At 38.0% G+C, this 16,823-nt stretch overlaps 1 protein-coding gene across 1 annotated transcript in view; it reads left to right on the plus strand.

Moving 5' to 3' along the window:
* The window catches only part of DNAH11 (dynein axonemal heavy chain 11), a 304,261-nt gene that overhangs the window by 6,072 nt on the left and 281,366 nt on the right, over window positions 1-16,823 (plus strand). Inside the window, 4 exon segments of the mRNA XM_037508957.2 lie at window positions 9,033-9,229; window positions 9,712-9,901; window positions 10,586-10,685; window positions 11,411-11,622. Of these exon segments, the coding sequence (XP_037364854.1) occupies window positions 9,033-9,229; window positions 9,712-9,901; window positions 10,586-10,685; window positions 11,411-11,622 (699 nt within the window).

The raw sequence follows: 16,823 nt of genomic DNA on the forward strand, positions 1-16,823 counted from the left end.
GGCCGGTCAGGGAGCTGACCCACATGGCGCAACAGACCTCTCCTGTCTCGCCTGCTGCTCCCCTCAGCAGTGTATTTCAGTAGATCTGCCTGTTCTGCTCCCCATTCTCTCTGATGAATCCTCTCATACCCCGCACCTCTGGCTTACACCCCATTTCTTGTTTGCATGAATAAATCTTTAAAAAAAAATTTCATTTCTATTACTGTGATTTGGGTGCCCAAGGTAAATGGCTCACCTACCTTACCTTAGGCCCAGCACCAAATCCTTAGGTCTGAAACACACCAAAGACATTGTCTGAAACATAGTGTTATAGGACAGGGAGAGGGTCAGCCCAAACCCTGCAAACCTGCCTATTCTAAATGGGTTCTGCCATCCGCCACATCAGCACAAAACATAGGAGACTTTAATGGGAAGGAACTTTAATAAAACTAGGAAACAATACAGGTAAGGCAAAGAGTCTAGTTTCTAGTTTCTAGTCTAGTTTCTAAATGAAACATCCAGAGTTACCCATCCCCTCGTGGGTAAAAGTCCATCCAAATGGGATTGGCCCAGAACAAGGCCCCAAAGCCTGCTACAAGTCTAAAGCATCTTCCAGTGGGGACCCACAGAAAAGGGTCACAAACAACTGGACAAGCCCGGAAGGAAAAGAGCAAAATCAACATCAAGATAAAAGCTGCCATTGTCACCTCCCCACGGGTCTCACCCACATCTGTGTCACCCAGTCCACGACCAAAAGACAAGCGCAGTTTCTTCACTTGTCTCTAGGCTCCATGCGCCTCCTGCAGGTCTCCTGGCTCCATCCTGCTTCCTTCCTTCCTCAGTCTCTTCTGCCGCTTCTCCTCTCCCTGCTCAGCTCCACCCTCCCTTGGGTGGGGCAGGGAACCTCCCCCTTTTCTGGGGACCACCCTGTTACAATCCCCCCTTTTAATTTTTATTCCACCATATCTATGGTGGCACAGATCTCAGGGTGTAGTCTTAGGAGACAGTCTTTTTTCAGGGTTCCAATGTGTGTAAGAGAAGCAACAATTAGTCAGCAGCATTGTCCATGAATGTCCAGTATGACAGTTTCATTACTGAAAAATAGTCCATTATCCAAGCCAAAAGAAAAAAAGTTGGAGCATTGGCTAAAACAAGATAGCAAATATATCAAAATCACAGGGAAAAAATGTTAAAATGGTTCAACTTATGCAAAAACGAATTCTCTCAACCTTGATCCCAAACTTTAACAGCATAGCAAAAGTTTGCAAATTAAATCTACCTTTAAACCATTTTTCCCATTTTTGCATAAAATCACAGGGCAGAAACAACCAACAGCAATTTCTAGCTGGCTTTGTTGAAATACTCCATATAGGATCAGAGCGAACCGTTGGCATCCAGTCGATGCAGGCTTCAGGTACAAAGTTGGTCTCATCAGACTCCACCTGGGCTTTCCTCTTCTTGAGGGTACCAGGGACTTTTCGTTGGCCGGGTTGTCCAGTCCTGCCAATGGAGGCAAGCTTCCTCACCTTCTTTGGAGGTCTCTGGAACCCTACGAACAAAGCAAACAGGTTCTCCTCTTCTTGGTTCAGCTCTGTTTCAACTTTCTGGAGGAGCTCCACACAAAGCCACACAATGAAACTTATGTCCAATTTTTTTCAGTTTAAACAAAATCCCTATGGAAGTTATGCAAAAACAGACTCTGAGATAAGTAGTAAAAGATTACTACCACTATTTTATGCCGTGTTGGTATCAAGGGGAGAGAAAATGCAAACACAAGTTAGCTTTGTTGGAAAAAAAAAAATTACAACCTTGCTGCAGATCCTGGTCACCAAAACAAGAAAACTTTGTGGATTTAGAGCAAAATGCAAAAAAATCATCAGTATTATTATGTCAAGGAAAACTTAGTAAATATGAGGTGTATTTCCAAGTCTATTCAGTCCTTAGTAGAAAAGTTTTTTTCTCTCAACAGTTCCATCAATAGGAATCTGTTGAGACCTTTTCTCCCTATATTGCCAGATACAATTTCTGTAGATATGAAACAATTGAATTATACAATATTACAAGGTGACAATCACCAGTGACAATTTAAATACATACCAGATACTAAGAGGTTGTTTTTTTTTTTTTTAAATACACATTTTAGAAAACCACTGTTAACATTCTGTATACACCAAAGTTTTACCATTTTCCCAAGTGACAATGCTTCCCTTCCAGTTTTACTTCATTAGGTAAAAGCCAAATAGAACAAATTCATGTAATGCTTTCCCAGGAGGAAAAGGAGAAACTTCGTGGAGTGTCTCAGGAGCTCTACTGAGGTTCCACAAAATTTCCTTGCATCAGTCAAATGACAGGCCACCAAATTTGTACTTGAATTTAGATTTTTGGGAAGCTTTGCCATAAATATCAGAAAATTAACAGAAACAACAATATTCAATCTCTATGAAGGCACCGGCTTAGTTCAGTAGCACAATGTTGACAATCAAACCATAACTTTTTGTTTTTCTCATAACCGGAAACTCTTTTTTTTTTTTTCAACGTCTATGGGCACCATGTATACCAATCTGTCAATCACTGGAGGTCAAGACAGTTAGACACAAGGACATACAGACATACAACGTATAGACAAAGACAGGTTTTTTTTTTTTAGTTTTGCCACATAGAATATGTTATGTAACTGCAGTTTTACTCCATAGGCTCAGAAAAAAAATGTCAAAGTCCAAAAAAAATGTGGAGTGTTGCTGGCAGAAAAACTTCCAGTTGTCATCCTACAAACCTAAGACTTTGGAAATAGGAAGGAAAAGTTTTATTAATCACAAGAGTTACATGACCTTGTTTATCACATTAGGGTTTTAAGTGTTGAAGACTTTTTGTTAGAAGTCAATCCTGGGGTATTCTGTACAGCAACTGAAAGAATAAAAGTAACAGTTAACTTTTAAGCAAAAGGAGTCATCTCTTGTTAGCCACCAAGCAGGCACTCCTTGGGTTTCCTGGAATAGAACCTGAAAAAGCAAAATCAAAATATCAGTAATTAACATTCAATTAAAAGGAGTCATCTCCTTACTTCTGTTAGCCACTCTGGGACAGAAGCTGAAAGAGCAGATTCAACATCTAAGCACAGATTACACCTCCCCCACACTAGGGAGGGACAACAACAACACAGGTATGAAAACCTGGTATTGGTACATGATGCACCCTAAAGAGTGCTTTCCATAACAGACCTTCCTCAGTAGGAAGCAGAAACTTAGAATCTTGTCTTACACCAGCAATTGAACAAATCCAGTATTCAAAAATGGCAAACATGCCCAAAACAAATTGTGTAGACAAAATTCACAGCAGCAAATCCTTTCAGACTCAGACAAAATCTTGTTAATTTTTCTGATCCAGACTTTGCAAAAATTCAAGTTATCTCCAAGAATCCATCAAGGATACCAGCGATTACCAGTTGATAAGGCTACTCTTTCCTTAACACCCAGGCATATATTTGCTAATTAAAAACACCACCTCTCCACAGTTGGCTTGCAAAACCGGTCAGACACAGGGCAGGAAGTAGTCAAAGACAAAGCAACATACCACTGAAGAACCATTATTGCCTTTAGAAATGCTAATGAGACAGTAGAGATTACAAAAAGAAAGAAAAAAAAAGTTCCAAAGTCCTAGCAACAAGAAACTCTGAATTTTACAAGAGCCAGCCAAGTGGCCTCAGACGCCATCTTTGATCTGGCCACATGGTCCAATGTACTGCCTAATCTTTTGAGTAAAACTGGCACAGAACAATTTCCACAAAATCAAATGTCTTAGAAAGTCACTACAAACAAATTACATACAGACACACAGATCTTCAAATCGACATATGAAACAAACACACCGGAGAAACCAAAAATCACATTTGCGCTTATGGTAGCCAGCGCCACAGGGAAGCCCAATTTCCCCATGGGGCTGACTAACCACGGATGGCTCTGTCCTAAATCACGTTGGACGCCAAATCTGTTATAGGACAGGGAGAGGGTCAGCCCAAACCCTGCAAACCTGCCTATTCTAAATGGGTTCTGCCATCCGCCACATCAGCACAAAACATAGGAGACTTTAATGGGAAGGAACTTTAATAAAACTAGGAAACAATACAGGTAAGGCAAAGAGTCTAGTTTCTAGTTTCTAGTCTAGTTTCTAAATGAAACATCCAGAGTTACCCATCCCCTCGTGGGTAAAAGTCCATCCAAATGGGATTGGCCCAGAACAAGGCCCCAAAGCCTGCTACAAGTCTAAAGCATCTTCCAGTGGGGACCCACAGAAAAGGGTCACAAACAACTGGACAAGCCCGGAAGGAAAAGAGCAAAATCAACATCAAGATAAAAGCTGCCATTGTCACCTCCCCACGGGTCTCACCCACATCTGTGTCACCCAGTCCACGACCAAAAGACAAGCGCAGTTTCTTCACTTGTCTCTAGGCTCCATGCGCCTCCTGCAGGTCTCCTGGCTCCATCCTGCTTCCTTCCTTCCTCAGTCTCTTCTGCCGCTTCTCCTCTCCCTGCTCAGCTCCACCCTCCCTTGGGTGGGGCAGGGAACCTCCCCCTTTTCTGGGGACCACCCTGTTACAATAGGAGCTCAGTAAATACTTGTTAAGTAAATAAGGTTAAGTAAGGGTTAATTGATACCTCGTTTTGATAGGATACAAAACAGCAAGTGACACTAAAGTGTCAACATACTGTTTTAGGGTAGAAGCCTATGGTGTAGGATCTCTGCTAGCTCCATGTTAATTTTTTTTGCGGGGCATTTATCTGGAAAGGACACTTGAGGAATTTCATGCTAATAAACTCCAGTTATTTAATTAATATTTATTAAATACTTACTTGGTTCTAGTGACTGAACATAAATGCAAAAATTTGGGTTGCAGTTTCTACCCTCAGAAAGCAAGTAGTCTAATTAGGGCAGCTGACATCTAAGCCATCAGTGATGCCACATGGTAAGCAGGGCCACCCTAGGGGTTTTAGCATACTGTGGGAGCTTAGTGGCATCCTACCACATCTAGGTGGTTGGCAGGGAAGGTGGGGAGTCTGGAATAGGATGATCACAGGTCTGTTTGCCTGGGGCAGTTCCAGATTCCACCAGTACAGATCACTTAACATCTTCAAATAATTTTTAGTGCTTTCTTTTACTTTCAAAAGCATCCAGACTTGTATGGTAAATTATTCGGTCATTATAGTGTTGAAATCTAAGGCATTAACTAGAGGTAGAAGATGAAGGAAGGGCATTTTGAGCAAAGAGGAAGCACTGCAAAGGCACAGAGATGATGAAATGCAGTTTTGTTTTTTAAAATAGTGTAAATAATTGGGGAATAAGAGCTGGAGATGGTGAAAAATAAGGCTGGTGAGGCTGATTAAAAAATAAAGTCATCTAATTTTTCCATTGGTAGGTGCCAGCAAAGCAACATTGTAAGATCCAAATTCATGCACTAACTGACTTACTAGAAGGCAGCAGTGGTAATGCATATCCTAAACAAGTTTTTTGTGTGTGATATAAATAAATATATATATTAGGGCACACCTAACGTGCATTTCAGGCTAATCAACCTCTACCTTTTTGGGTGCCTTAAGAAGAGAGCCATTTCATGCAAATATTGGTGAATTGTTGACTGAATTGAATAAAGGAGGGAATATGTTGGGGGGGTAGTGATTGGATTTTAAAAGTATTGGAGTTTTCCAATGTTTGGGTTCTTAAATGGAATAGAATAAGGAAGGGATGAACCAAGTGTTTGAACTGTAGGTGGAGAAAGTCATTTATGGCTTTTTTTTTTTTCCTCATTTAAGTGATCTAAAAACACTCACTTGTCATCGAGTTTGACTCAGTTATGCACTGATTACTCATAATTTGTACTGATGTGCTGATGCCTCCCAGATTTCTCCCTCTAGCCTCAGTCTCCTTCATGAATTCCCAGAGGAATTCCTTCCACCTTCTTTCTGGACATGGCCACCTAATGTGTAATTGACATCTCAAACCTAATATGCCCAAAATTTAACTTCCTTCTGCTGCTCAGCTTTGTGTCCCCCACCCCCGTATGTTACTTGTAACTGTATTGTTGTGTATAATTTTACTTAGCAAAAGTATTTGATGTGTCCTCTAGTTGTTTATTTCATTATGCATTATGTTGATCCAAATGTTGATAGAAACAATGATTATGAATGCTCACTAAGCCAGAATGGAAACAAAAGTTGGTTCTTATAGTCCTCTCTAGTTTCCATCCCATGTAAGAAGTCTGGGAGAGGCCTAGGTGCCTGTGTTTTTAGTATTACCCAGGTAATAATCTCTGTTGATTGAAGAACCTCATAAAAAATATTTTCAGCTTAAAAGAGGTAAGAAAACCATAGTAAAGACACCATAACTCCTTTGTCTATAATTGTATATTTTTCTTTTTTTTTATATTCGCTATACAGAGAACATATATTCTCTTATTTATGTAAGTTATTTCTACTTAATTTTTCTATTTTATATGTATTTTACCTCATGGATATTTTTCTTATAAAATGAGATAAAGGGGCCTCCCCAGTGGCACAGCGGTTGAGCGCTGGGTTGCGAAGCTGCCCGCAGCCTCTGCAGCACCGGTTCGATCCCCGGCTGCTCCCCGGCCACCAGAGGAGGGTCCCACATGGCGCGCAGACCTCTCCTGCCACCCGCTGCTCCCCTCAGCAGTGTACTTCGGTCCTTCTGCCTGCTCTGCTCCCCGCTCTGGCTCTGGTAAATTCTCTCACCCTCCTGCGCTTCTGACTATACCCAGTGCTTGTATAAATAAATCTAAAAAAAAAAAAATTATGAAGTCTGATTTCTTTAAAAAAAAAAAGTAGATAAAAATTCCTAGTAGATAAAAATTCCTAATACAAAACTGAACCCCAAATTGAGTTACTTTGTATATACTTTTTGATAGTAAGATTTATTATAATTAAAAGGCTCTATTTATATAGTTTAGCTTTGTGTCTAAATGCTCTGCAAAATGTGACTCAGAATTTCATAAGTTTTAACTAATTTCTGACACAAGCATTTAATTTTAAAGTTGGCTTCCTCAAAGCATAGTAGTTTTGAAATAGTACCTGTTTGAATCAATACCCAGTTAAATCATTAATGTTGAATAACCAGAAATTTCCTTGCACCTGACTTATAGAAAAAGCTATTAATATTGGGGATTTAATCTAGCAAATAGTTTCCATGGGGTCAGTGGATGTTCAGCTCAGTAAACCAAAATTCTCCAGTCTGATTTCCAAATCTCCTCATGAACTCCCCCAGCCTTCCTCACAGCCATTCTTCTTGGGTGCTGGCTCTCTAGGCCAGACTGGCAGTATTCCACTTGTGTCTTACTCCACAGTCCTCAGTGATTCTCTGTATCATTGTTCAGTTTTCTGGAATGTCTGCCCGGTCTTTCACCTTAAAAATTTATACCAAGTAGCAACTTTCTTGGCAAGTCTTCCCTCATATTTCTTTGTAGAAACAGGTGTTTCTCCTGTGTGGCAGCTCTTACATCAAGGATCCTAACCCACTGAGCTCTCTGAAGGCAGAAACTGTTTTGTATCTTTGTATTCTCAGCTTGATATATTGTGGGTGCTAAGCAGGAAAATGTAATATTAACATAATTTGGAAAGATGTGTTTCAGCTCTATTAGAAAACAATTTAGGAGACTGTATTGTCAGAATAAAAAGGTAGAATAATTTTTCTGAGCATTTTAGCTAATTGAAATTCTATAAGTTCATAATTATAATTAATATGCATTATATAATAAGTTTGTTAATTACATATAATCTATAATTATCATTTTTATAATTTCATAATTATAATTTTGTATAATGCTGATGAAACTGGATAGAGTAAAAAAAATGAAAAATGTTTAAAATTAGTAGATATTGGAAAGAAGTAGGAAAGCAAGAAGAGATCAATTTCATTAACTCAGCAAATTCCTATTAACATGTGCTAGACTCCGGGACTAAAAAAATCATTTTTGAGAGTTTTCACATACATAATTTCATTGATATTCCTGAAACATCAATGGAAAAGGTTTATGTAATAATAAACATCTTTCTATCAAACTTTAACCCACTGGGAAGCCACCCAGGACTTGAGATTAATTTATTCTTACCTCTATGTAACTCAAAAACATTTTTTTTATTAATATATTTGACAGTGTGTTCAGTTTGCATTATGTAAGTAGTTAGTGTTGGTGGGAATGTGAACTAGTTTAGCCACTATGAAAAGTTGTGTAGAGGTTCCTCAAAACACTAGAAATGGATCTGCCATATTAACCAGCTATTTCAGGCCTGAGAATCTACCCTCCTGCCAAAAAAAACCCCACTAATTTGAAAGTTTAGTACAGCGCTGTTTATAATAGCCAAGATATGAAAACAACCTAAATGCCTCAAAATGGATGAATGGCTCGAGAAGATGTAGAATACATACATAATGGAATACTACTCAGTGATCAAAAAAGATACTCAGGTCATTTGTGGCAACATGGATGAAGCCAGAGGATTGATGCTAGCCAAAATAAGTCAGAAGGAAAAAGATAAATGTCAGATGGCTTCACTTATATGTGGAATATAGAAAAAACGAAGTGTGAAAGGCAAACCATGAAAGCTGATCATAGATAACAGGCATCCATGAGGGGTGGGGTGAAAACTGTGAGGGAGGAGCACAGGGGACTATGGTGATGAACTATGGTCACTTTGGTGGTGGGAGAGTTATAGTGACCACACCTGAGGTGAGAAATCATATACTGTCCAAAATTACTTTTTTTTTTTTAAAAGAAGTGAATTTTAAAAAGCAGTTTACTTGACATGATTTTGCTTATTTCAATGCAGTGTTTGAATAATTGGGAACCTCCACAAATGTTTGATAATAAGTAAATTATAGTGTTTTTACTTTGAAAATAGATCACTGACTTTGTCCTCTCTGTAGATTTTATATCATAGGAGAATATGAAATTGAATGGTTTTGTTGCCAATATTGTATGACAAAAAAAGTCTTTGAAGGAGCATGTTGTCTGTTAATTAATTTTTTGAAATGTTTCTCTGCTCTAGATTTTAGTGCCAATTCTTTCTAATAGGAACAACCATAAATCCTGGTCCTGTTTTATTTCGAAAGATATGGAACGTCACGTAGAAGTCATGAAAAATAAAATGCATATTTTTAGGGGCAAAATGTTGAGAAGAACTCTTCTACCAATTCCCACTGTTGCAGGAAACATTGGCCTGGATCAGAGGTGTTCAGAGACCAAGTATGTAATGATATAGTATATGCAGCATAGTATATTAAAATCGAGAACCAGAATACCCATTTAATATTCTACTGCCAGCAAACTGCTGGCAGTTAGAGAATTATAACTGTATTTTTAAATGTTATGCTGAAAAACTCCATATATACATATATTTCTTTTTAAAGTGTACTTTTGAAAAAGACAAGCGAGCTGTAAGAATTGCTATTATGCCAATATTGATGATGATTTTGGTGAAATGATTTTAAGGATATAATTTTTTGCTTACCTATATTTTTTAATGTTAGAGACACACCAATGACAATAACAGTGCCACAACTCAAATCGATGCCATAAAACTAATGGATCTGATTTTGAAGTATTTCTATGTACAAAATAGTTTAGAAAATTTTAATTATTTTAGAAGATCATTTAGAAAATTATTAAAAGCCAAGTCTTGATTGTTTGCTCTTGAATTATCTTACCAGTCATTTCAATATTTATAGGCTAGAGCTGAATGAGAGGACAATACTCCATGAAATTGAGTCAGTGGTTATTAAATGGTCACATCAAATCCAAGAAGTTGTAGAAAAAGATTCAGTGCAGCCTCTGCTATATGGTCTTCACTCAAATCCTCAAACTGAATTAGATTTCTGGACAATGAGGCGAGAGAATCTGTCATGTATTTATGATCAAGTAAGTAGCTCGCCCTAGAAGTTGCTTGTAAATTGAATTAGCAAAGTCCATTGTGGAATTAGTCTCCAGAGCAGTTATTTTCAGTAGCCTTAAAGGTTTAACATGCTATCTTTGGATTACTTATCTGTCTCCTCTGTTGTTCCAAAAGTAATTATACCTTTTTGAGAATATTTTGATAGCATTTGGGGAAATTGAAAACAATTTGTGGCATTGAAAAATTCACTCCCTAGGGAAATGTTGAAGCATGTAAGATTTGATGAATCTAGTCGATTGGTTTGGGAAGGAGTAGAATCTTGGAGAGATTAGAGGCTATGGTTAGAGCTGTGGAAGCTCTAACCTTGGTTCTTTTGCTGGGTATTTCCCATATAAGTTACTCAATTTAATGTTCTAAAAACTAAGATATTCACTCATTCGCATGTCCCTTAGAGATTTTCTGAAACAGCAAGAAAATGTTTTATTGGAAGTTTAAATATTTTTCATACATAGTAATATGAAAATTAACAGATTTTTTAAAAAGTCAAATTAAGTAAGTGCAAAATAAAATGCTTAGGGAAAAATGTTGCTTTATGTCTTTGAGTGTTTAATACTCTGTGTATTATATGTGAGTGGAATGTAATTTCAGTATTACAGTATACATTTACATAGTAATTAATCTAGCTTATGTTTATTTTGATTTTCAATCAGCTTCAGGCTCCTATTGTCCTCAAAATGGTCAAGCTCTTGAAAAGTAAACAAAGCAGCTATTTTCCAACTTTAAAGGACATTTTCATGGCTGTGAAAAATGGTAAGACTCTTATTCCTTGGCTTGGTTTCTATGTCCCTCATGATCTTAACCAAAACATCAATGATGACCACACACATTCTCATTAGAACTTCAATTTGGAGGCTCTTTGGTCGGTAGCTACTATAGAACCTGAAGAGTTTCATAAAGCTGGAGAATAAAGTACACATGATCAGGACGAAGGTGTCATTAGAAGACATCAAGTGCAGCATTTCATTCACTTACTAAATGGGGGAAGGGCATTAATTAGTACAGTGTCATAAAACCTTCATCCACATATAGTTTCATCTCCCAGGCTTAATGATTTTGTTACATTTTGATTACATACATGGTAGGAATTTCCCAGTCATTGCATGAGTTGCTCTCATAGGACACTGGAATGAGGCAATAAAAGATTAAATTGTGCTGCTAACAAGGACCAGGGAGAAATTAACATCCCAGTGATGAAATTTATGGTCCAAACCATAAAGTGACAACAACCTCGTAGAATTGTTTTACTCTCACAGTTTTTATGCGTTGACTATTCTTTAGACTCTAAGGGTATCTCTCCCAAAGGGTGTTAGGAATACTTCCAAAGGAAATGTGCCAGTGGCAGAAGTGATATAAAAAAGAAACAGGACAGCGTTTAAGTGGAGCCGTGGTACTTTGCAGTGTTCTCTTGAACTTGTAAAGTATGTATTTAGAAAGAAGAGACTCCATCGCTCTCATGGTGGTTTGGTTTCCTTCAGCTCTCCTTGAAGCCCAAGATGTGGAACTTTATCTAAGACCACTGAGGAAACACATTCAGTGTCTCCAGGAGATGGAATTCCCACAGACTCGTAAATTAATCGCGCCATTATTTCATACTGTCTGTCTGATCTGGAGTCATTCCAAGTTTTATAATACTCCTGTTCGAGTTATAGTTTTATTGCAAGAGTTTTGTAATCTCTTCATTGACCAGGTATGTAGCATTTAAAAAATAGCAAGAATATAAACCATTGCAGAAAGTTTTTCTCAATCAATGAAAAATAAATCCAATATGTAGTCAAAACACCATTTTCCTTTTTTTCCAGAAAGGACTTTTGTGGTAACAATGGGAGGTGACTTTTTATACTAAATGGGAAAGGAGTTCTAAAATAAGCCTGATGTATTCAAGGGAGAGGTGGTTATTGGAATTTGTTTAATATCCAACCTTCAGAGAGATTTAATACATCTCCTAATAACAGGCAGAAATGCTTGTATTTTCTTTGTATCCTTCTCTGTGATTTCCACAGGAGCAATGGTGGTGAAGACTTTTGAAAAGCAAAGTAAATTAAGAGACTCTGAAAAAAAAAAAAAGATGCTCAAAAAATAGTGGAATTACATTGCAAAAATTCTGATTCATTGTTGATCTTTATAAATACCTCGTCTTTATGATTCTCTTAATTTGCAAAATGTTCAAAGTGGACTGCTTTATCCTTTATCCTGTGAACTTTCATTTATTCTGTGTCAGAGAATAATATCAGAGATTATGTAATTTGAGTGCTAAATGATACTTGAAGGGCACATAATCCAGTGGTTCTCATTTGGGGTGTGTCTTAGCTTCCTTGAACTGCCATTATAAAATTCTGTGGATTGGGTAGCTTTATTTTCCAAAATTGCTTTCTTACAGTTTTGGAGATGGATACCCAGATCAAGCCGCCAACATGGTGGCCTGTGAGAACGCTTGTCCTGCTGTGCAAACAACTGCCTTCTTTCTGAGTCTTCTCTTGGTGGAGAATAAGAGATGTTCTCCTCCTCCTGTAAAGTAAATTGGAGGGGATTTGGATCCCTGAAAGTCTGCTGATAGTCAAGGCAAACAGCTTGGAGTTCTCATTGCCCTAGTCTCCAGAAACTTGCTGTTCTGAGCAACATAGAGAACAACATTGTGTGATGGCTGGGCTGGGAAACTGATCCAATCCAGTCCTAGCTGGTTTTCAGATAAATTAACTGAGACTTGAATGATGACATCATTGCTCAATTTTCCTGATATTTGAGAATGAAATGCATATATACAGACTTGCAATTTAGAGTTTCTGGGCTACTACTTTTTTTCTTCCAAAGAAGTGGAGTGTGTGTGTGGAAAGAAATTTGTACTGAGAACAATTTGGAGTCAAATCTAATTGAACCTTTTATGGGAAACTCAATTACTTCTCTGAGCCTCAGTTTCCACATCTAAGTACAATCATACCTAGTCCATAGACTATTGTGAGGATCAAAAGGGATAACCTAAGTGAAATGGCCAGACTGGCATTTAATTGAGGCTCAATAAAAGTTAATTCCAAACTGATAACTTACAAGCTAGTTGTAGCTATTGATAGGATCTGACAGGTTGAGTGCTTGCTGTATTGTATCATCTCGGCTACATTCTGTTTCTGTCACTCTGTTCTGCAGACTCAGATTTGCTCTGTTAAGCACGTGGGCTGGGTCCTAATGACTTGATTGGCATATGAAAGCTCTGTATGGGATCCCTGCTTCAGGGTCTGTGATGACCACTTCTCCCCACCCTACCTTGGCAGATGTTTATTTCATTTTAAGAATCTCCACTATGCTACTGCAAAAAAACACTTAAGTGTATAAACCCCAGCAGTAGTCACTCATGGTTGTAGGTGGTTCTTCAGAAGCCTTGTTTACCTATAAGCCTATAAACCTATTAACCCTGGCTCCTAATCTGTGTCGGTAGCCAGAGTTTGCCTAGTTGCTTGGTTACTCTGCCTGGCTTCTATCCAAAGAGTCCGTTGATCTGATTTCCTTGATTCTCCCAGTGGGCTTACAGTAAATCTGCCCTAACATGTTAACAGTCAAAAATCACCAGTAAACCAACTTTCATACCTGGCAGGTTGTTCCTCTGAAGAGCTGTTCTCTTCCTTACCAGTTTTTTTTGCTGATATTTTAACGAACATTGTATAGTGCCTATTTGCCAGGAACTTCTATAAACTCTTTATAAAATCCACAAGTGTAATCCTCACAGGAACACTAACATGGGTACTATCAGTAGATTCATTTATCAGAGAAGAGGAATAGCTTTCCCATGTTCACCCATTGTACCTACCCATTGTACTCTGCTTCATATTTTAAAATAACAGTTTATTTCTGATTATAACATGTGGTATACTAATGATAACTGTAAAATGTTTTCATGATGTAAAATTTACAACAATGGGAATAGTTCTCCAGTCCTTTCACCCTAAAATTCATTTTTTTATTTTTCCTTCCCCCAGAGCTTACTCTCATTTACTCATTTCATTATATGTATAATTGTTTTTACTGAAGTAACATTGGTTTACAACACTATATATGATAGGGGAATAGGTTCCACCTCCTTAGATGTATGTGACCATACCACCCCCACTATCAAAGCACCAATGGCCCTTTATTCTTGGCCATTGGGTCCCTTTCCCATTGTCCCCACGCCATCCACCTGTCCCTCCAGTGGCCTCAATTCTTGTCATATTTCTATTTGTTTCTCTGTATTCCATGAGTGAAATCATCCAGTATTTTTCTCCTTCTGACTTATTCCCCGCCAGTTCCCCTCCACATACATATAATTTTTTACTAGCTTCTTAAAAAATAATTGTTAGTTTTGAAAATTTAGGTTGTTTACAGCTTTCTCTGTACAACCAACATGCAGAAAACTTTATATAAAAATCCTTTTTCTTTAACTTGTGTAATTGGCTTATGGTAAATGCTAATGTTGATCAAAGGTTCTTTTCATGAGCACTATTTAATATTTATAATTTCTAAAAGATGCTATCAAATACATTGCTATTATCACTGTGTAAATAATTTTATTTTAACTTGCTAATTTCAAGCATTACCATCTTTTAAATTTTTGATACAGTTTATTGAATGTATAGTGATATATAGGAAGTCTTTTACTACCTTGAATGATTTGTATTTTTTTATAATTGTTGCTTCATGCACACTTTCATGAATCTGTGGACTTCTATTTTTACAAGATTTTCAGGTATGTGGCTGTGTTAGATTAGATATCAGAGGCTATGAAGTGGCATTCTCTCAGCAGCATTTGGCCTGTAGGTTGTTGTTTTGCATAGTGTTTTAAAATTTACAATTGTTGACAATGCCTAAATCGAGGAGGTCTTGTTTAATAAAATTCCAGCATTGCAGCCTTTATTGAAAATTTAGTTCACAGTACCCTGGCTTCACCATCCCCACTGGCACAGTCAGTTGCTAGAACTGTCAGTGCCCCTTTAGTTGTACCACATGCTGTCCAGGTGACCATGGTCTCCACAATTTGCTGCTGTTCTTATCTGCTTCATTCATTTTTATTATCTGCCTGATCCTTCTAAGCATTTCAGTCAGTCAGAAACCTCTTGTGCCTTTAGAAACACATGTGTTCACTTGTTTTCTAATAGTGACCATCAACATGGTCAGACACATAAAAGGCATCATCTGGTCACTTTCTTTGATGGTATACTTGAATTTTGCTAATGGAGTCTTTTTTATTTCCTTCTTTTCTCTGATAATCTGAATGTATTTCTTGGTCACTGTATAGTCAGTATCACTCTAGACCCACTGTCCTGTCTAGTCCATGACTTGGTATCTCTGTTGTAGATGTTGTCATGCATGAGATCCTAGGTGAGGATGAGTTCAAGACTGAGAGGTCAAGAAGCAAAAGTAAGACTCTGTAAGAGCACATAAAAAAGAAAAGGGGAAGAATCTGGGAGACAGGTGTCAAACTAACATATTATTGACAAATTGGTTAACTGATAATTAATTGGGTTGTGGATAAATTGGTTAGCAGTATTTTAGTTCATAACACTTCTGAAGTGGGACATCATTCTAAATCCAGAGACTGTTTGTATTGATACCACTGAGATAATAGAGCTGATGTGGTTTGGGTGTCCTTTTTTTTTAATTATTGATTTTATTTATGCATATAAGAACTGGGTTGTAGGCCAAATGTACAGGGGGTGAGAGGACTCACCAGAAGCAGAGTGGGGAGCAGAACAGGCAGATCCACTGAAATACATTGCTGGGGAAGCAGGGGGCAATATAGGAGAGGTCTGCTGTCCCATGTGGGTTATCTCCCTGGCCAGGGATTGAACTTGAGCTGCAGTGGCTGGTGATAGCTTCATAGTGCTGTGACTTTAACCCCTGCACAACCAGGAGGCCCAGTTTGGGTGTATTCTAAAAAGCTACTGTGGTAGAAATCAAAGAATTCAGAACTTAAAAGCTAGAAGATTTTTTTTTTTTTTTTTTTTTTTTTTGTGGGATCCTCGCTGGTGGCCAGGGATCGAACTGGCGCTTCAGAGGCTGCCTGCAGCCTCACAACCCAGCGCTCAACCGCTGCACCACCAGGGGAGGCTCAAAGCTAGAAGAGATTTTGAGGTTCACTGAATACATCTCTATTTGTTTGCAGATAAGGCAGCTGAGGTCCTTTGAAACAACTAATGCCATAAAAGTAGTTACTGGCCCCCTCAGTTCATTGTATTGTGTCAGTCTTCTTTCCCATACAGTGCTGCTCAATGAAAAGTATAGACTGGATTTTCCACTCTAGGATATATAGTACTGTACCTTTGACTTTGGAAGTTTTTTTCAACAGTGGGTTGTATACACAGGATGTTACTTGGTATGACTGTCAGCTAAGAAGAACAGTCATGTGTATACAGATGACTTACCCAAGAGAAGTTATTTTAGATGTAGATAATGAGGTTACAAGGGGCTGCTGAAACAGGAAGCAACTGAGTCACACCTATAGATTTTTTAGTTTCTTAAAAGGACGCTCTTACTATAAAGAATATATGTAGATAACAGTATGTGGAATCCACCGTCCATACCAAAGCGTAAATTGTTCTAAAACTCACATTTGCTGAGGGATTACTGGTAATTCTCTTCCCTGTTCTGTGTGGAAATGTCAGCGGCTTCATGTAGAGTTAATTTTCCACCCATCCGGAGTGAAAATTAAGAGCATGTACTGGCAATCTAAACCTAGAACTTGAAGGATTCTAATCAGGAAGGTTTTTAGACACTAAATGGCTTCCTTTTTACTTTATACATTATGATCGAATATATATTGCATGTAAAACTTATCCATTAACAGGAGAATGAGGGTAATAGTTCTATGGGGGAGAAATCCTTTCATCTGCTGTGTTATGCTCAGTTTTGGCTTTTTTACATTCT

This window comes from Talpa occidentalis, unplaced genomic scaffold (genome assembly GCF_014898055.3).
Source record: "Talpa occidentalis isolate TD23 unplaced genomic scaffold, MPIMG_talOcc4v2.1, whole genome shotgun sequence".
Taxonomy (NCBI): domain Eukaryota; kingdom Metazoa; phylum Chordata; class Mammalia; order Eulipotyphla; family Talpidae; genus Talpa; species Talpa occidentalis.